This window comes from Pinus tabuliformis, chromosome 4_1 (genome assembly GCF_031772625.1).
Source record: "Pinus tabuliformis cultivar Carrire ecotype Pingquan chromosome 4_1, CPIR1, whole genome shotgun sequence".
Taxonomy (NCBI): Eukaryota; Viridiplantae; Streptophyta; class Pinopsida; order Pinales; family Pinaceae; genus Pinus; species Pinus tabuliformis.
The window spans coordinates 422,752,170-422,773,929 of NC_142303.1; the positions used below are offsets into that span (position 1 = coordinate 422,752,170).

At 39.9% G+C, this 21,760-nt stretch overlaps 1 protein-coding gene across 1 annotated transcript in view; it reads left to right on the forward strand.

Moving 5' to 3' along the window:
• Nucleotides 1-13,778, forward strand: part of LOC149176110 (protein PHYTOCHROME-DEPENDENT LATE-FLOWERING-like) — a 206,575-nt gene extending 192,797 nt beyond the window's left edge. Inside the window, exons 9-12 of the mRNA XM_089419864.1 lie at nucleotides 9,032-9,237; nucleotides 11,385-11,542; nucleotides 11,717-11,755; nucleotides 11,855-13,778. Coding sequence (XP_089275990.1) covers nucleotides 9,032-9,237; nucleotides 11,385-11,542; nucleotides 11,717-11,755; nucleotides 11,855-13,411 — 1,960 coding nt within the window. The 3' untranslated portion in view covers nucleotides 13,412-13,778. The remainder of the gene's footprint in view (nucleotides 1-9,031; nucleotides 9,238-11,384; nucleotides 11,543-11,716; nucleotides 11,756-11,854) is intronic.
• Nucleotides 13,779-21,760: the final 7,982 nt, after the last annotated feature.

A 21,760-nucleotide genomic window follows, 5' to 3' on the forward strand; every position in this document is an offset into this window, starting at 1 on the left:
AATGATAGGGTGAAAGGTGATCCTAGAAGCCTATTCACAAGAGAGGCTCAAATGTATGGCTTACTTGCTTGGAAAGCAAGATGAAAGGCTCTCTAAGAAGGGCTTAGGGGAATTCCAAGGGCTAGGGTTTGAGTATATGACTTGTCAAGGAGATTCCTAGCCCCTAAAATCCTCGTGGAAACTTTGATTACAAGTGGTCTTTGCGGATTGATCTTCAAAATGTTATGGGACCATACGGGGCCAAGTGGACCCAAAATTAGGTCAAGGGGATGGAATTGATCAACCAAGGGTGTGCTTGACCTAATTAAGGGGGAGAAAGGGATTAAAGGAGAAATTTATTTGAATTTGATGCAATAATCTCAATGAGGTCACCATCCAAGGGAAACCTAGGGCAAGAAATGGTTCTTGAGCTAGGGCTTGCAATATCTCGAGATCCCACCGTTGAATTTGCTACAAATTTGGAGGGCCTCTGAGCAAACTGCAGCGCAGTTGTGGACCAAAATCGAAGTATTTGGATGGATAGTTGTGAGATAAGTGATGTCCTAGGTGACCTATGTAGGCTAGGCCTAGAAAGAAAGGGAGATGGTGAGAAAAATATGCTTTAAGGTACCTATGGAAGACCAATGCCTATTCCTTTGAGAGAAATGGAGTCAAGAAGATTCCAATGATTAGGATGGTTTCATTCAGTCAAGGAGACCTCTAGAACGATTTCGCATGACAATTAGGGCATGAGGAAAATTGCTTCAAGGTCTTTATACTTCAATGTGTAATATGTGATGACTTATCAAGATAAATTTCCATGAAATATATCTAGGAACATTCACTTATTCAAACATGGCCCATAACATGATGCAATGCTAATAAAAGACAAATTTATACCCTTTCACCAAAGAAAAGCAACAAAATTCCAGCCTAGTATAGCAAAATCCCAACGTCATTTATGTGACATAGAAAAGAATGAAAAAATAACATTAAAAGAGCACTTACATGTGAGAACAAGTATATCCAATCATCATTATATGCCAATATAGAAGCTCGAAGACAAAAATGAAGATATACGAACATCAAAATTCATCCATCTATCCAATTTTGTTCTCCAAAATGAATAACGAAAATCTCAATGTTCCACCAAGGTTCCGGGACGAGGGGGTGAGGGAGCGAGGGGTCATGGGAGCGGCCTATGCAAAAGCTCCCTACCATTTTTTAGGAAACGTGGGGGAGCGTCAGGGTCTTAAAAATTTATAAATATAAAATATAATTTATTAATTGAGTCCACTATGACAATTTGGGTTGAATTGAAAAGCTGCAAAGCATGATCATTGATATGAATTCCTGGAGCAAGAAAGCAATGAATTTGAAAATTTACACAATCCTTCTTAGAAGAAAACTTAAACAAAGAGAGAACTGTCCTTCTTAGAAGAAAACTTAAATATAGAGAGAACTCAGAACTATAGTGGATTATGTATAATGATTTTGAGAAACTGGACTTCTAAGTTCTTGACATATTAGTTAGGCAGGTCGTAGATTTTCAACTGATAATATTAATATATGAATAGCCTATTTGGCAATGCTTCCATAGGACTAGCCCATAGGTCTGATATACCTTCGCAATTCTGTTTTAGATATTGCTAACCTAGAGAAAAAGTCTAAAAGAAATCATTTTTGGAACTTGGACTAAACGGAACTTGGATGCTTTTTCCACAGGTAAAGACCATAGGCCTAATATAGTAATAGGCTGACTGTCTATTGTTTATTCAGTTCCCAGGTAACCATTGCGACAGCCATAACCTTGTGCCATAGATTTTTCCATCGGCAATCTCATGCAAAAAATGATAGACACGTAAGTGGAAGTTACTTTCTTCTTTTCATGTTGTTAGACTGCATAGTTAGTTTCTATTTTACAGATCTTGCTGGTTTCTTTCTTTGAGCGAATGTTTATTTTGAACCCTTTAAGTTCTCATGGGATCAAAATTAGATGTCAAGGCAGAATTTTGAGAAATCATATAGGAAAGTAGTTGGGTGGCTCGTGGAATATTAACATTCTGTATTTTAATCAGGTCTTATTATATCAACAATATTATATTTCAGTCAGGTCTCATCAACACAACGCATGGTAGTCAAGGAGGTAGTCTTTTAAGTTTTTACAAGTTGGATTTTTCACCCATACTTGTGGTTAATTGGTTCCTGGAAACAAAATAGGCAGGTCCACTTTTCAGAACATGTGACAATAGGCTCTTTTCCTAAACCTACTATCACCATGAACGGGGAGAGCCCATATTGAACCGATTCAAGGTCTTGGATTTTCTAGCTTGCACTTTCAACAAATTGTATTAATTCATTGACTTTTTTTAGGTAATTTACCTTTTGTATACAATTCCTAATACAATCAATAATGATACAGGCACTGTTTATTAAAATCCGAACAGTGAAATCCAACGCTGTGAGTGGAGCGCTCAACGAACTTGCAAAGGCTGTGATTGTGTTGTTCATGGTTCAAGCCTCAAGGTGCCATTTTTATAACATGAAACAACAATTTTCCAAAACCCTAAACGTTAATTAACTCTTAATTAAAGATTAAGTTCAACATTTAGTTAATTAAAATGGTTTTTAATGCATTAAAGGTGTGCCACGTCCCCCCACATCCCCTCTCGTCCCCCCACGCCCCCCCACGTCCCCCCACGTCCCCTCTCGTCCCCCCACGCCCCCTCACGTCCCCCCACGTCCCCCTTTTTGGAAACGCCCCCTCAGGAAAGGGAAACGTTTCCCTGGCACGTCCCCCCGAGTTTCCTCCATTTTGGGAGCGTGGGGAAACGTCCCCTACTCGTCCCCAAGTCCCCGGAGCGCAGGGGTGCGAGGAAACTAGACCCCTAGGGGGGGGGGCGAGTCCCCGTGGAACACTAGAAAATCTCTTAAGAGAGAATGATCAATCCAAGTGATGATGCTAAAATGAATTCACATCACTTGTATTTATACTCTTCTAATGAGTTCGATTTAGATAATTAGGCCTACATTAGCCCCCAGAATAAAATAATGTGCAAAATAACTAACTTTTGGTGACAAGCCCACCAAACTAGCTCATAAACAAAAGAATAAGCCTCTTAAGAGGTCGAATAATCAATAGTACATGTTGTTGGGCCTTCTAAGAAGCTTGATGAAGTCCATAGGTGCCATAATGAGAAATACGACTGCCAAAAGTAGTGGACAAGGGGTTGGCCCCTTGTTTTCCAAATAATAACCCTGTAGTGCTCCCAATGGGTGTGAGGGCACACAAGTAACCTCATGGGTCTCCAAGTAGATCAAAGATGCCTGTAGATCATCTGCAAGGGCTCGGATTATGATGTAAGTGATACCACATCATCATATAGGTCCTGGGTCATCTGCCAAGTGCATGGTACAACTGTGGGGCCAACTAGGCATGGTGAACCAGTTGCATCTTCCTCGTCCAATAGGTGGATCTATAGCAATCTCTGAGTGTCTATGGGGATCCATGGAGTGCTGTCTATTGCTGTGGAGGCCCATGGCTCTCCACACACACCCTACATGTGCCAATGTAGCCCTCTCGAGGGTTAGCACCTCATATAGGGAGACCAAACCCAAAATGGAGACCATCTACAATCCTACATAAGATCCAATGTGTCCCCTGGCCTTCTAGTACAACAAGTCATTTAAAGAAATCGAGTTATAGAGCTTACAAACCATGGGTAATAGGTGGGCACTTCATAATGGCATGCCCTTCCATAGTGGGATTAGGCATGTGCTAATGTTTCCAAGCTCCAAAGGGTTTAACTAGGTACCCTATTAGGTGGTTTCTACCTTTAAAGGAGATAGTATGTCCAAGGTACATCCTTCAAATGGTGGTGGCATGTGATAAAGAGATGAATGGAGTAGGGAATGAAAGGGGCAATCCTGGGCCACCTGTCGGGGTACAAGGATAGCTAATAAAAGGAAGCCAACACTTGGTATATAATGTATAGGAGGGAGCAATCGTGGTGCATGAGATATCCTGGCCTTGATTTTTCCACCCTTCTTTATATGCCTTTTCCTTTTATGATTTTTCTTTGATTAACTGCTTGGGGCTCAAGGAATAATAGTATGATGTGTACAGTATATGGTATAGCAGTGGATACCCCTTGGAGGTGGGGCGGTTCATTGCCCACTAGGGGTTGGGACAATCATGGGTTCCTGAATGATAGAGAAGGCTCATATAAGGCCTATAGGAACCAGGGTGATGGCCATGGAATGAGGTAGAGCTCATGCATTGGCTTTTGCTGATGTGCTAAATGTGTTTGTCCCGACCATCTTCTACATTTTATGGTACATTTTCCTGTTGAATGTGGCCAATTATGCTTTTACTTTTATTTTTAGCTGCATCAACCTCCATGGCATTGTTCCATGCCTGACCCAAGGTGTGGGTAAGGGGAAGGGGAGGCTAACCCTATGTGGACCCAGTGAAGGAATGTGGACCCAGGTGGGAAGAATGATGAAATGGGGTTATAATGAATGGAGGGGGAGTGATATATGTGGATGAGGGAGCGGGACCATGCAACCAAAATCAGGGTTTCCCATGAAGTACCATCCCTAGAACCCAAAGGTTAGTAAAAGAGATCCCATGGGACTAAGGTCCAAGGGTAACATCCAAAAGAGGTTTAGGGGACAGGAGCATAGACCTAGCCCACTCTTTCCGCCGAATCCCCCCATCAATTCATGCCCAAAAGTTTCCATGATAAGTAAACTACAATACTCAATTACCAAATGACAAGGCATACCTTTAGGTTCGGGAGGCCCACCTTCAAACATACTATCATGACAAATGGGTGAGAGACCGCATGGCTGGTTCAGGTGGTGGAGAAATGACGCAACGAGCTAGTTGGTGGCTGCAAGGGGCTGTTCGCTGTCGGCTGAGGACCATCTTGGAGAAAATTTTCTCCTAGGGATATTACCCACAAAATGGTGGGTAACAGGGAGCATAGGAAAGAAAGAGGTAATTGGCCTGGAAGTGTTTGATCTTGGTAGGGACACAAGGTTGAGGAGAGTGGGATTTGGGTCCAAGGGCTTCACCTCATGAATAGGGCTGGGTATCTCTTGTTTGGAAATTGAAAGAAGGTGGTTAGGGAGTTTAGAGACTACTTGAAAAGACATTAAAATCATCCTCTAATCTCCTAATAGATGGGGCATTGGAAGATGAAGTGCTCATATGCCTTAGTATCATGAAGATGGTAGCGTTGGCATATCTTGTCCCCTTGTGGCATATGATGGTCGGTTCATCTTGAAGCCGATGGGATGACCAGAGATTTCCCAAGAGGGATTCTATGAGTGTGCATTCAGTGTTGAAGCAAGGTTGCACGAAACGGGGAAACGCGAATATATATATATATATATATATATATATATATATATATAGGAATTTAAGAAATATGTGCAATCATAAAGCATATATGATACATTCTAATTTATTACATTATGATAAAATTGTCAATTGTCAATGCATAGACTATAAGTATCTAAATTTACATCACATTTACTCATGAATAATCACATAATGAAAATAGAAATATCCAAAATCAGCCACGAGAAATTTCTAATTTTTTGTCTCGTGGTTGATTGGGAGTCTCCTCCTACATAGTCGAATGACCTTAGTGCTCTTGATTAAATACAAGTTTCATACCCTAGTACCCTACATTCTCTTGATTATTGGGAGTCTCCCCTGCATAGAGGGCTTTGTTCTCTCGATTAAATACAAGTTCCATACCCTAGTACATGATAAAATCCAATGGAAACATTGAAATCCCCCCAATCCTGAAATCCTGAAAAACAGATAAGTTTGCTGGATTTTGAGTAAGATCTAAAATTCTACTTTCTCCATATGAAATCCAATGACGGCGAAACCACTCTCAAACATCCTGAGTCATTTCATGGTAATGTTAAAAATTTAAGTAAAAGGATGAAAATGAAAAATAAAGGAGAATATCACTTTTACTTTAAGAATTTAACATTACCATGAACTGCATATCAACACTAGGGCAAACAAATGTAAGAGATCTACATTAGAAAAAAAAAAAATTAAAAAACAAATGTTTTTTTGGGGGAAACGTGGCCCGTACGGCCTGGAAACGCGTTTCCGGCCATACGGCCACGTTTCTGTTTCGGGAAACGTGGCCGTACGGCCGGAAACGCGTTTCCAGGCCGTACGGTACGGGGAAACGCGTTTCGTTTCGTTTCCCCTGGCGAAACGCCCCCTAGGGCCACGTTTCCTGCAACTTAGTGTTGAAGTGTTTAAGGGGGGCCAAGCAATAAAGCTGTCCCTCGGTTCCATGTAGTACTCTGCATAGAAGGCCATCTTGGGGTTTAAATGCTTATGGTGTGTCAATCTAGGTAACCCGAATATATTATCTGAAGATATCCTCCTTGATTATCTGAACCAATTCTTGCATGGTTGTATGAGTCTATTGTTGTTGTTTGTAGCTCGAACAGGAACTTTTACACAGGTTTAGTATCAAGCGTGTGTAAAATCATTCAAGTCAAATCTATTTTTGTAAATTCACTATATTTAGTGAAAGTCTTTTATTGAGTTGTTAGAATCAGTAAAGTGTAATTTAAATCCACTAGTGATTTAGATTAAATCTCACCGTTGATCTCATCATGAGATTAGGGTTTTGGTATTCAACTCAACTATAAGGCAGGGCAAGGTAAATGGTAAAGACACATTCATTCATTTTTCTCAGAAGACAGATTGATCAGAAGATGAAGTAACTCAGTGAAGGAAGAGAGCAGTGTAAAGGAGGAAGATCAGTTGGCAGGCAGTTTATCAGGCCAAGATTAGATCTGCAGCAAAGTCTGTACAGTTGTACTGACTGTTCTGTGTAGTCCAGTACATGTTCGTGCAGTCATACGGAAGGACTGTACGACAGTTTCTCAGATCCTTTTCAGCAGTTTTCTTTTTCAGCTGGCTGAAAACCTCAGTTTCAAGGTGTCCTTGTAAGTTTTGATCATTAATGATAAGCTGATTTGAAGGACAGAAATTCGTGCGTACCTGGTAAATTATTGTTTTGTTTCACTAGTTATTTTTCAGCTATATGTGTGACTGTTGCATATTCAGAAATGAATTTATTTTATTGAATAAATTCAAGATCTGATTTAGTTAATTATGACACATAGGAGAGCAGTCACCTAGTTTTTGGAAAATTTACATTGACCATGGGATTCAAGAGAGTATTTGAAAGGCAGAGGAAGTGGTCCATCGAGATACCAACCGAGTCAAGTAGACAGGTGGCCTCTGAAAACCAGCACTTAGCCTGACTGGAAGTATTGGTAGTAATCCTTGTTTGCTAATAAGTTTGCAAAATGTCAAATTTGATGCAGAAGCAAACAGGTCTAAAGATGGTTTTAATCCTGAAGGGGTTGGAGGGGTTGGGAGAGGGGGGGGGGCACAGGAACTCTTCTTGAATAATGGCCCAAGGAACTTTCCTCGAGTCTTGCATCTGATGATGTAGTGATGCATGAGGACCTGAGCTTTTTTTATCATGGCCCAGTTTGACTGAAGTAAAGTAGGTCTCCAAACCACAGAGCCATAGAGACACATGGGTGATAAGATTGTCCACGAGGTCACATCTTGAATGGAATGTTCTGAAAATGATTCTAAAAGCAGTAATGCTTGAGGAGGGTGAGGAAGCCATAGCCCTTGTTGATTTGAGGTTGGAGGTATACCTGAAATTCATTTTGGTCATTGAGCTGTTATATCTGATCTGCCACCCATGTGTGTAGGATTTGCAGATCCGCGGATCCTGATCCATTATGGAAGCATATGCCATAGAGAAGGAAATGGATCCCATGGAAAATGAAATTCATCTGGAAGTTTTGAACCATATCCCGAAAATTCAAGTGTTTTTTTTCACCCATTGAACACCCAAAACTTGATTTTTTAATGAAAAATTTCCAAAACCCAAAATACCTGAAGGCTAAAATATGAAACTGCATTCTTGGTCAAAGTCTGATCAATCTTTTTGTCAAGACCTGTTCTCAATGTCTGATTTATCAAGTTCTAATCTCAAGGTCTGCTCTATCAAGGTCGAGGTTTGTTCTCATGGTTTGATCGATCATTTTGGTCAAGGTCTGCTGTCAATATCTGATCTATCCTATATGATACATTGTTGTTCACTTCACCTACATTGTTATTTAGACGTATCACAGCCTCAAAGAAAACCATTTTTTGACCGCTGATATGGACGTGTATGTGGTTTACAAAAATGTTGTGATGACCTGCTTCATGGTCGTGGCAAAATGGTCTCCAAAATTATCAATACCCAATGATGGTTATAACTTATCAAATTATCAGCTATGGTACATGGATGGCTAATAGTAATATGCACGAGAACTGTCTGTTTTGGTTATAACCTATAGCTCTGCTTTTGTGATTTTTGAATACTTTTGATTCTTGACTCTTTTTTTTTTTTCATATATATATATGGATCCTGTCTTTTAAAAAATATGGTGATTCCGTATCCTGCTACATAAACTCTCAGAACTGAACACTATGTATGTGCAAGCAGTAGTGATCTTGATCTCCAGGCTCTATAAGTAACAATGATACTCTTTGAGGATGTTCTTCAATTCTTAGAGTGCATCAAATATATGAATATACCCAAGTGAAGTGATTAGGCAGGCTTGCATATCTGTTTAACACATTATCTGAATTGTAATTTCCAAGCTCCTGATTGTGCTTTGCAAGTTTGCTGTAAGCAGTGTGCATGGTTTGACTTTGATCTTCTGATTTTGGATACAGGGTAACCAAATATTTTAGGTGATGTTTCCTCGTAATTATCATGTTGCGCTGTCTAAATTTGATGTCTCTAATATGTGACTATATATCATGCCTGAAATCTAACACTTAGATGCAGACTGACCTTATTGTTTGATATTCTGCTATTTGTAGAGATGTATTTATGATTTAGTATTTTTAAGTGCATTGTTTTAAAATGTGAAGAATTTTGTCTTTGAGTGCACTGAACTTTGTTTGGCTGCTATGAAATTACAGACATGGCGCAGCTACTACTAGAAAGAAGAAAGTGGAGGAATTCCCGGAAAAGAAGCAATCGTCTTATTGGCTGTTGCTTTTAAATGCTCTTAACAGTGATGCAAATAATGATGACCAGCAAGATGTCACTGGACAACGAAGTATGGCTAGTTCACTTGTTGGGGGAGGTGTAAATGTTCGCAAAACAAGGATTATAAACTTTGAAGGTACAGATCTTTTACCACAAGGTTGGACTAAATTTATTGTGTTTTATTTTATTTGTTAGCTTTTGTTTTCCTTCAAATAAAACAGTTCAAACTTATGTTTAAATAAATGATGAAAACTGGCATCATATATGATTGATGTGGCTTCATTCTTCGAGCCTTTGGTCGGGATTAGGAACACTTACATATCTGTTAAGAACTTTAGCAGGAAGCTCTGTAAGTTCTAGATTTCTATTTGATCCTGTTGCTTGATTGGCAGGAAAAAATTCTTCAATAGCAAATGATCTGGGATCATTATAATCTTATCTCACCGTGATTTTGCTAGATTTTAAATTCTCTTATTGCTTCATTTTATGCCAATACAAAAAGCTGCTCGTCCCAATTTACTCTGTGGGTGTTGAATCTTTTGGGATGGGCCACTGTTTCTTTGTTTTCCTGCAAAGCAGGTTTCTATCACCTCCTTTCTTCTGCTCAAAGTCTCCCTCTAAAATGCTGCGGTACTTTCCTCTTTAGGATGTGATCAGACTTCCTTTACTAGAGAAATTAATTTAATTTCTCTAAGCAGGTATTTAATTTCTCCTGCATGTTCACACTGAAAACTGTGCAAGTTCCTGCACTTGCTACATTTCTGAATCATTTTGAGATCTAGCTTAACTCAAATTCTAATGTTAGACAATATGTCAATGTTTTGTCCACTGTAAAAAGACAGGAAACTTTTTTGAGTCCCAATGGAATTCTCTATTGCTGTTAGTACATGTTCTGCTCAAAATTGAAAGGGCAGGTACGTGTTCTTGCTTTACCCAAATTGCGACTGAGGAAAGAGATATAGATAAAGTTAGGGAACCACAGTTTCAAAAAAAGCCAAACACTTACTCAATAGCAAATCCGCTATCTGAAACATAACCTTGATGCTTACCTGAGACCCTTGAAGAAACTCCAATGCCAGAGCCCAATAATGGACTTTGATCTCCATTATTATGATTTCTTCCATAGCCTCTTCACTTGACGTCTAAGTTACCAGAAACTCCTGAAGAATTTTCCGGAAACACGGATCTCCATTTCCGATACATAAACGGATACAATTCTTGTCCGAAACTCTGTAAAAACGTTTTTGTGCCATTTCAAAAAGTCGGAAACTTAAGATTTGGAATTGGATACGTTTCCAAGGGATCTAAATTTTTTTGGATCCGTTTCCGGAAATCCACGAAAATTGTGATCAGAATCCACCCTTAAAATGTTAAAAAGCGTGAAAATTTGTATAGCCATAAATAAATAATAAAAATGAAGAAATCAGATTTGCAAATAAACTCCCTATAAACATAGTCTCATAAAGTCTTTTCTAAATCTTTAGAAACAACGACACTCCATATATTTATGAAATGATTCTTACCAAGAAAAAGATAGATGTTCAAAAATGCAAATAAAAGGGTTTGATGAATGTCTTCATAAAGAGATTTATTTGAGCGATTCATTTTCATTTTGGTTAAGGTTTTGTTAATTGTCATTGATTTTTCTCTTGATTTCATAAATCCCTTCAATATAACAAATCTTTTCTAGCCAATCTTGTGCCTGCATATAGTCATGAGACCAAGCTGACATTGAGAAGATGGAAAAGTTCAAATAGGTCTTGATGGAATATCCCAATGATCCCATGGGCCTTTTAATTGTCATGCAAGGAAGATAGATATAATCTGCCATGCATGACACGTTCTTTGAAGGAGTTGGACCTGAAAGCACAAAGGCTGTAGCATTTCTGATTACATTATTAATGATGATGATAATATGTTGAATGTTATAATAATCACTAATGATGATGACAATGTTTATGCTGAATTGATGATGATGACTATGCATTTTTAGATATAGATTCTAGATTCATATATATATATGCATGCCGTTTCCTTGCCATATCGTATCCTGATATTTTGAAAATTGTCATATCCGTTTCAAACCCCGTATCCGTATCTGTTTCAGTGCAACTTAGCTTGACGTCCTTCTGGACTACGACCGACTGAGATGAGCATTGATGTAGATGGAGAACACTGACACTCAATATGCAAACTCCCTCATATGTGTGATTGTTAATACATCATTCTTGCTCAACCAATTTGATTACTTGCTTCATGTTCTGTTCCATATTTCTTTTTCAGGTGCTCCATTAATGCCACGCAGAAATAGGGTTAGATTGGTAATGTGTGAACGTGCAAAGGATGGAATGGTAGAGGCAGTTGTGCAATTTGGTGATGATCAAGAAGATGATTCATCGAATTCTATTCCTCATGACATTCTACCTTTGTTACCTAACACTGTAAGTGATAAGTCAACAAACTCTATTCCTCATGCTGTTCTACTTCCTTTGCTTTACCCTGTAAGTGAACCATTTCTAATTATTTTTTGGCTAAATACATGTTTTAATTTATTTTGATGCTTATTTAAGATTCAAGTTTGTTTATTCAATTATGCTAGTGCGTTTCTTATGCAGCATTATGCAGATATGCTTGCTATGCAGTTTTGTGCTCTGGTAAGTTTTTTGGATCACTTTCTTTATATTTGCACTACTTACATGAAATGCCAATCTTTCTTTTTCCGATGTAGTGGCTACTCTGTATGTCAATTGCAGATGGTAAAAGATGGATATAAATTGACTGAGGATCATGTTCAGCCAATTCAATCACGTTCAAATGTTCCTCAAAATGCATCATCCATTGTGCAGTCCATGGCACCTGGTGGTTCCACACTGGGTGGTAATATTAATCAGTTGCCATCTTCTCTTCATCTAATTACGAGCCAGAACATGCCAAGCTCAGCTTCTGTATGTGGCATCCCTTCTCTTAATACCTTGCAATTGTCATCTCCTAGTGCATTAACTGCAGTTCAAATGCCTCCTCCGGGAAATACTCCCAATCGACAGCTCTCTTCGGGCTTCTTGCCGAATGGATTGAGTACTTCATCAAAGGCACTGCAGCATGATACTTCTCAGCTTGCTGTAGTACAGCAGCAGCAGCAGCACCAGATGCAGCAACATCCACCACAAGTTCAAAGGTCTCAACAGCTTGTCACTGCCAGTCATCTTCCCCAGCTAAATGCAGCAAGTCACAGCTCAAACCAACAGATTAATTCACAAATGATGAGTCATCCTAATCCGTTGCAGCATCTTCAGATGCTTCAAAATCACCAGAGGCAGCAGCAGCAGCAGCATCAGCAATTGCAGAGGAAGATGATGCTTCCAGCAGGAATGAATTCTTTTGCATCAATGGGGGTAGGGAACATAAGTGGTGTGAACAGTATGAGTGGTGTTGGTATGCCTATCAGTGGTGGTCCTCAAGGAGGTCTTGCAAACATGGGCCTTAGTGGTATGAATAGTGTTGTGGGTATGGGAGGCATAAATGGAATTTCAACATCCATGGGAGGCATATCTGGTTTGAGTAATATTGGCCAGCACTCTGGTATGGGAAATGTGATGGGACATAACTTTCGATCTGGGACCATGAATGCACAAGCTGTAGCAGCATTGAAAACACGCATGGTTCAAGGCAGAGGACGCCCAGGTTCAATCACAAATCCTTCCATAAGAAATTCATTTGAAAATATGCAGGGAATATCTGTGGGTAATCAAACTCATAACTCAGTGGGTTTGTCAATGCTGGGACAATCTCAAGCTAGAGGCAATATGAGTTCCTTACAAAGAGCTGCAGGTACAGGGATGGGTCCTCCAAAAATTGTAACATCTGGTATGGGTGGTGTACCTGGACAGAGCCTCTATCTCAACCAACAACTGAGTAATCAGTCACAGCAAATTAATTCCCAACAGCAGCTAAATCAGCAGCCACAGTTGAATGTGCAGCAACAAATGAATTTGCCACAACCCCCCTCATCTCAACAGCCTTTGAGTTCACAACCCTTACTGAATGTACAGCACCAACCGCAAATCAATCAACAGCAGCAACTTAATTCACAGTCACAATTAAATTCACAGCAACAACTTAATCCTCAACAGCTCAACTCACAACCACAACTGAATCCCCAACAGATGGGTGCTGGAAATCTTGTCTCTGTTGGAGGTCCAACTAGCCCTCAGCTTAGTTCTCAAACATTGGGATCTGTTGGTAGCATAACAAGTTCGCCCATGGAGTTGCAGAGTGCAAACCGAGGGAATTCAATGGGAACAGGACAGTAAATTGGGTTTTCCTAGGAGATGATTGGTATGGTGATCCTTTCATTTAAATACCTGCCATGATGCCGAATTATCACTCAACAACTTGCTTGTTATGTCCTACAAATAATGTATGTCAAATGTTATATCCATCTCTCCAACTCTAGCAGGCATGGGAAAATATAATTTGTTACCTGAATTAGAAGTTTTTTTGCGGATGATTCAGTCAATAATCATGGTTATTTTATGGTCTACATTGCGCTGAGCTTGAGCTTTTCTGAGAATGTAAATGAAGCAAGATGCTTCTGAGTCGTATATAATGTACTTTTTAGTCTTTATGTTCTCTATTTATATTTTTAATTCTTGACAAATTCCCATCATTTATTGACTATTTATTGCGTGTCAGATACTATATAACAATGCATCTCCAGTATTGTTTTGGAAGAAAAATAAACAATTGTATAATTTGTTCTCATTTTGCTTTTGTTTCTTTTCCTAATCAATCATCTCTTGCACAACTAATTTCTGTAGATCAGGGTTCACCTTAGTGAATTGATGGCATCAAGGTTTAAAAAAGCAATTAATTTTGTATGCTTGCATTTTCTTCGCCAAATCTCTTTCGAGTTCCTATAAAAATAATAACTCATCTTGAAGTTATTCAGGCTTAACTATTAGGCCAGTTGTTTAAAGGATAATGAGATCCTTAGATACAAGTCTCATTTTAATGCCATCAAGGTTTAAGAAAGTACACACTTTTAAAGTATTGCCTACAACAGTCATCTAAATAAACATATATGATAAGCATTTTCATATATATCCTATTAGAATTTTGTGGACACCAAATGCTGTGCACCCACAACGGATCTAGTTGCAGCGTCCTATCAACTTTACACAGCTAATGAATTGAAACACACTGATCTGTCTAACGAGAAACAAATTTAACACAACAAAACTTATAAAACCAACAGTTAGATCATGCACATTAACATATTACACAAGTTTTGTCCAATCAACAGTTCTTCATTAAATTCTTCTCAGAACTTTCTTGGACTTCCTTACTATGATAATGGCCCTCGAGGAAATTACATATACATTGATTACCCTAGATCTGATCGAGCGGATGAAGCCCTAGATTTGTCCTCAATTTGGCTGATCTGGATTTCTTTTGTTGCTCCATGCTCTTTCCTCGGACCCAACACAACCGAGTATCTCACTCATAACAAACTTGCAATATTACTCATGCAAATCCCCTTTACTGCTTCATGCTCTTTCCTCGGACTCGACACATTTGAGTATAACTCATGCAGATCTCTTGCTTGAGAGAATGTATTTCTCAATGTCTTGTGCTTCTGCATGTCTTTGTGCCCTGCTCGACCCTCTTGGTGCTCTCAGCCCTCTCGTCTCTGCTCGGCCCTCTCAGCTCTCTCAAAAAGAATGAATCACTCACCGTTGCACTTATACTTTTACAAAGGGTGCAATGCCATGGGTCTATGGGTGCAAAGTCCCATATCACTTGCCCCACTTGCCCCACACATGAGAATACTCTCGATGCTACCCAAAACATCAACTCCTTAGCGAGGGATGTATTCTCACAACACCACTTGGAAGTGGTTTTGCCTTTGAACTTGGAACACATTTCCACCCTTGATTCACTACCACAACTGCTCCATATGACAGAAACAATTCCCACTGCATCATAAGGACCCTTCTTTGAGGACATCCTTCTCCTAGAAGTCTCTTGCTCTCGAGCATCTTGCATGGCCATATTGTACCATGACTTCCTAAACGTGAAGGTTGTCTTCCTTTGAGCTAGTTGAGTCCCTCCTAAGCCTGTTCACTCCATTTGAACTCTGACTTTGTCTCCTTTCACAGGCCTTCTCGGCCCTCAAGGTCTTTGCTTGACCTTTACTCCGAGTTTTTCACTTGGATCTCCAATGGCTATCTCAGCCCTCTGTCCATCTCAATCTTGCTTTCTTGGCCCATACGAGCAGTTTGCCATACTTGGCCAACTCTCTTGGCATGGTTCTTTAAAACACTGCTGCTACCTTCAATAGTTCCTACTGTCACCTGTGCACATCTTAGATCCAAGTATGTAATGTCTCTTTCTAATTAATTGCCCCAACGGGGACAAAATAACCTATCCAACCCCATAGGTTATAATCTTGAAAAAGGGCCGGGTGGGGGGGGAGGAAGGAACCAATTATCCAATGTTTGGGGCAACATCGGGTAAATTTTGGGTTGCTCGGGGCAAAAAAAGTCCAAATTGGGGTTGCACTTGCGACCTCTCGCATTTGAGAAACCCCATGAGGAAATTTATAAATCGAGGGGAGTTGGAATCATTTTGGATAAAAAATATCTGTGTTTTCTTAGCTGTGGCATTGAAGGTTTTAAGACCTCTTTTCCTCTACTAATTTCGGTGGTGAAATATTTCTCCTAGTTAGTCATTCTTCTCCATTCATCTTCTATTATTATTTGTTGATCAAGTCGTGGAATCTGACTTCTGTTTGGTAGAACAAAACTTGGTGGCATTTCCAATTACTAGTTGTGAGATGAATTGAGTTTTTTTGGGATAACGCATGCAAAGATTGGGGAGTTGAACTGTTACAATTTTGAGTTGCAGGTTCGAACTGTTACAAGACCAAATTGTAGTACCTCAGGAAGTTAGCCGAGCCTACTATGATTGGTCTCTCAGGGCAATGAAGCAAAGATAAGATAGCTTAGGTTCTATATGATAAATTAGGGATCATTTGAATTTGGTATAGCAGTAGATCTAGTTACTTGCAATGATATTGAATTAAAATAGTGACTGTGTACATTCGGGGTTTTCAGATAGTCAGTCCCATTCATTATGCAACTAACGAATATCATATAATTGATGATCAGATTATGCATGCATGTATATTGCTTTGAATGATATGTAAAAATATCTCATGCTGTATGAATGAATAAACTTCCGTCCTGTTGAAAAACCTTGCGGATAAGAAATCCTAGGACAAAAAATCACCTTAAGACATTACAATGGTATTAGAATTGGCTCACCCTGTGCCCCTGTGAGCAATTGGGTTGATGTCATAGACACAGGGTCTTCAGGAAAGGCTCAATGGAGAACGAACAATTTTGGGAAAGGTTGTGGCAGCGACACCAACAGGTGATGTCTTAGCTTCTTGCCCCACTTGGGATTAATGTAGGCAACAATCACTATGTTCCTGTTCAATTTAACTCCCTCAGGCAAACTAGCACTAGGATCAGGTTGCAAGGATCAAAAATTGCGAGGGTCAAACACATGTGACTCCCAAGACTAACCAAACACTTGAATTGAAGGATAAGGGAACACAATAGAAAACAGTCAATGATTTTTGGGTTAGTTGCAGAAATACAGATCTAGTGATACCGAGGGTAAGCCCAAGACAAAAAAACAAAGTACAAGAGAAGCTGAAGTAGGGGCAAAGACACACCCAAATGATTGGTTATGGTTATACCCTCCTAAAAGGAATAAATGACCTCAATATTTTGAATCTCGTGGTATGGGCAAATCATAATCTTTGCCTTACACTAGTGGTCGAGCTTAAAACAAGTCCGGAAAGGGTGAGAAATATGAACAATGCTTATCAAAGAAACGTGATTTAGCCTGTAATGCTGAGTCCCAACGTTTGGTTGAAGAGAACCATGAGTTTGAATCTCAAGGTATCTCAATGGCAAAGAAGAAAGGGGCTAAAAACGATAGCCATCCTAAGAAGGGTAGACGCAGTGACTCATCTGGAAATGTAAATAATGAGGACAAAGTTGTGGAAAAGAGTTTAGTTGCAACTTTGGTTTGCTCTACTTCAGCTAATGCTGGTTTACAATGTGACAATGAAACACAACAATGTACTATTGACCTTTTTGGGAATTTTTTATAAAACTATTGCAGTTAATCTGGTTACTATTCACCTATCATTAAGAGATTATTTATCTTTTGTAAATTATACCTAAATAAAACACTACCGCAACTTCACCAAAATTAAATCACAAGATTTGAGAAAATATCGCACAAACTAATAGACACCGATATTTTTGGACAAATTGTCCATGGAAAAACCCCACTATGGAGAAAACTAGTTCTATAGATGAGGTTTTTATTATTCTTCAACAATTATATAATTGAAATTACATACATTTCCATAAACTTAGCAAACCTATCGCAAATTATTTATTTCAGTTATGCTAGATGATTTGACCTCTTGGAAGAAACTCAGCCACTCAAAATCAATTCGTTCCTCTTCTAGAACCCTGAATCAATCCACACATGCGACCCTAGTAGATAACTCGACCTCCTCTGGAAATCCACACTTTCTGACATAATAACACGACCTCCACTGGAAAATTGATCTCTACTGGCAAACTCAATTTCTCTCATGCAAATCGATTTTATTTTGGAAATTCGTTCTTCATCCGGAAACTCGGCCTCCTCAGTGAATTCACACCACCTGTAGAAAGCCGACCTATGCAAAATAATTCAATCTCCCTCTGTCACTAGGAAACTGGAAATTGCTGTGAAGAATTTCTCTTCAACAACTCGATCTCAATCACTGTTGAACTATTGGTGTCCTCCATGCTATCACTCGGCCTTTGCTCTCATTGTAATTCATTGTGTCTCGAATGATCTTCAAAGACCCCATCGATCCCCTATTATAATCTCTTTGCTGTCGCTGCGATAAACACCCTCCAAAATTTTCCCTACACTCGAATTTTGGAGCCTACTGCGGACCTTGCGATTGGTTGTTTTGTAGTCACTTCTTGGTTAGTTGATGCTTTTGAGCTGCCTTCTTGGATTGGAAGTGTCGAGGGCACTTGCCTCACACATGCTCAGTCTGCGACAAGTTCATGAACACATTCTTTTACGCAAACTTGAACAAACTTAGCATGGTCCATCAACACTGTGCCTGTGCAATGTCCAATCCATGTTGATAGTTAGTGTGCACTGACATCGACAATTTCTCATTTCTAGCTACATTTGTACTTCTATTTCGGTGAGTTTTGCAAACTGTCACTTTCACGCATCTTTGTTTACGTGAGTGTCATTTTCATGTTTTCGGCCGTCGCTTTTGGTTGCTTTCACTCTAATTAGTGTCGTTTTCATGTCATCTTCGCTATGGCTTTGTGTTGCTTTCATTGTCATTCACATATCGCAAATGTCATTCGCACTTTAGCACTTGTCGTCTTCTGGCATGTTAAGTGTCACACAATGTACATAAGCTTGTTTTGGTGGTTTCAAGAGGTTCTCCTTGTGTAAATCAATCGATCTTACCATATAAATCTCTGTTGCATTCATTTCCTAAGTTTTAAGCACTGTCACACTAATGTTGTCACCGTCGTTGCAAAGTGTATCTTTAGTGTCGCATTTGTCATAAAGGTTCTCACACTGAGGAAAGTATGTTGTTAATGTGTTCCAAATGATCTATGTTGTGTTGTCAAGCACTCTAAGTGTGTGATCATGGTAAAGTCTCATCACTATTCACATCATTTTCACTGATCCCACACTTGGCCAAATTTCAGAAAATTCCCAGCAACGTAGCCTCATCCGGCCTTCATGAACTGCGCATTGGATAGTCCCAACCCTCAGGCTGCAACCTTGCCTCTTAATACTGCAAAATGCACACTTCTTGCCTTCCAATATTGTGCACTCCTCAGTTTCAGTGCTCAAACCTAAGCCTTAGCCTCCAAAATTGCGCAATTCACCCCGCCATCCCGGCCCCAACCGCGCACAACACAATCTCTAAGCTTAAGCCCAAACCCTAAGCTTTTGAACTGCGTAGTCTCTAAGCTCAAGCCTAAACCCTAAGCTCTTGAACTACGCAACTACACAATCACCAGGTCTGCCCTACCTCCCAGATATGTGCAATTGAAAAAAACAATGCAAAACCTTGCAGCCTGACTCACTAAGCCTCAAAATTGTGTAATCTACTTGCACAGTCCAGCCTGAACTGTGCATTGTGCAGGATCAAGGCTCGAGGCTCAACCCTGAGCTCCTTAAATGCACAATTGCACAATCACATGGGCTCCTCTTTCTTCCAGAATTGCACAATTGGAAAAATCAGTGTTCAAGCCCTCAACTTGGCTCCCTCAGCGCCCCAACTACGCAATATTTTTTCTCAGTCCAAGCTTGAACTACGCATTGCACAGTCTCAAGGTTCAAGCCTAACCCTTCCCTGCCTGACCTGGGCAATTGCGCACTCACTAAGCCTCTTCCTTGGCCTACCACCTAGTTCTGGCTTAATTAGTTGATCATCATGCTTCATCTTAGACTAGGGATTTATCAGAATGATGTTGTTTTGTCATGAGTGATTGAAAATGCATGAATTCTATCATGTTATGGCAAGATGATGAAGAAGGAGATGGAGAAGGATGGCATGCTAGAAGACACCTAAGGAGCCAAGGAGATAAGATGATCATCATACAAGAAGATGAAAGAACACTGGATTACAACAGAAGACCAAATATCAGGACCGTATGAAGACTCCATCTGATTCATAACTCTTTTGAGGGTAGATATGAAAAACAAAGCATATCTCTTTTGAAGATGAAGCATTGGATACATCTCTTATTGAAGACATAAAGAAAGAAGTAGTAAGAAGGATAGTTTGGCATTGTGTTAATTTTAGGTATGTTGTATGCTTAGAGCAATTTATTTCAATTGTCACAGTTAGCTCCAAATCTTTTTCGGATTAGCAATCACATCAGCATTAAAGTAAACTGCAGATAGAACATAAACATAAATCACAGAAGACAAGCCAAGACAAGAGGACACAAGATGTGGCGCTAGCTAGGGACAAACCCCAATGTGGGGAAACCCTTGATCAATTCTTCTTATATGTTATTCAATAGTTCAGCAAAGAGAGAGAGAGATAGTACGTTTACAACAGAAGTCAACACTTTGACTTATCTAGATAAGAGCATAGATCATCTCTAAGAAGATGATACATGAGATCAGTTGAAGACACACTGCCTCAACTAATTCTTCAAGGTGACTCCTTCACCTATCGTTGTGCTGCATTTCGTTATCATGTTGCACCTCACCGCGCTGCACCATGTTGCACCCATCATCATTGTGCTGCATCTCATCACGCTTCATTAATCATGACTGTACCCATCACTGTACTGCATTATGTGCCATTGCTGCACCATGTTGCCATCCTGACCTATGTGTTGGCTGCACCTTGCTTGCTTGTTGTCCCTAGCATGCTTGTTGTCCTTAGCATGCTTGTTGTTGCATGCTAGTTGTCCCTTGCATGCTAGCTGTAACATTGCATGCTTGGTGTATTTGCTTCTAAGTGCCATACAACTGTTTCAATGTTAGTTAGCTATCCCTTGGATGTTGCTCTCCTTCGGAGACAGATGCTCCGACTGTTTCGGCAGTTCTGGCAGTTCCGACTGTCCTCGGTAGTTCCGACAGTCCTGGCAATTCTAGCTTTTCCAACAATTCTGACTTTTCTGACAGTTTCGGCATTTCCGGCTTTTCTGGCTTTTTTGGTAGTTCCGGATTTTCCGGCAGTTCCGGCTTTTTCGGCAGTTCTGGATTTTCCAGCTTTTTTGGCAGTTTTGGCTTTTCCGGCATTTCCGACTTTTCCGATAGTTTCGGCTTTTCCGGCAGTTCCGACAGTTTCGGCTTTTCCGGCGTTTCCAGCAGTTCCAGCTTTTCTGGTAGTTCCAGTTTTTCTAGATTTTCTGGCGTTTTCGGCAGTTCCGTCTTTTCTGGATTTTCTAGCAATTTCAGATTTTCCGGCGTTTCCAACAGTTCCGACTTTCTGCCTTTTGGATCAGGGCAACGTTATTCCTTAGGATCTCTCCTCCTACTAAAACCTAAAGACAAGTAGAGAAAGGAAGAGATCCCAATTGTGTTGAAATGACTTGAAGGCCACCTCTATTTATACTAAAATGTTGAGCACATGCGGGGTTTATTTGGTCGTTCGCTGACCTTGACGAATTGTCTTATAACGCAAATAAATTCATAACTCCATGAATACTTATCGGAATTGGATGATCTTTAGATCAATCCTACACCTCTCGCTGAGAGGGATCCAAGAAAAATATCAGTTGCCATAAATAAGATGACGCACATGGAGTTTGGCCCTAGTTGCCAATTTTAACACTCTCTCTTAACTAGGGAGAACTCCATCCGTTGATCCATATGTCCGACTGTACTATCTCTGCCATCAATGCCCTGTGCTGCTCTGCTTTGCTCTGATCTGTTGAGCTTTGCTCTGCTCTGCTGAACCATGAAGAAGAAGAATTGATCAAGAATGTCTCATACCATTATCTACTGACTCGAAGTCATTTTCATCTGAAGAGAGTGTGTCACATTTCTTACTGACCCGAAGTCAGTTTTATTGATCC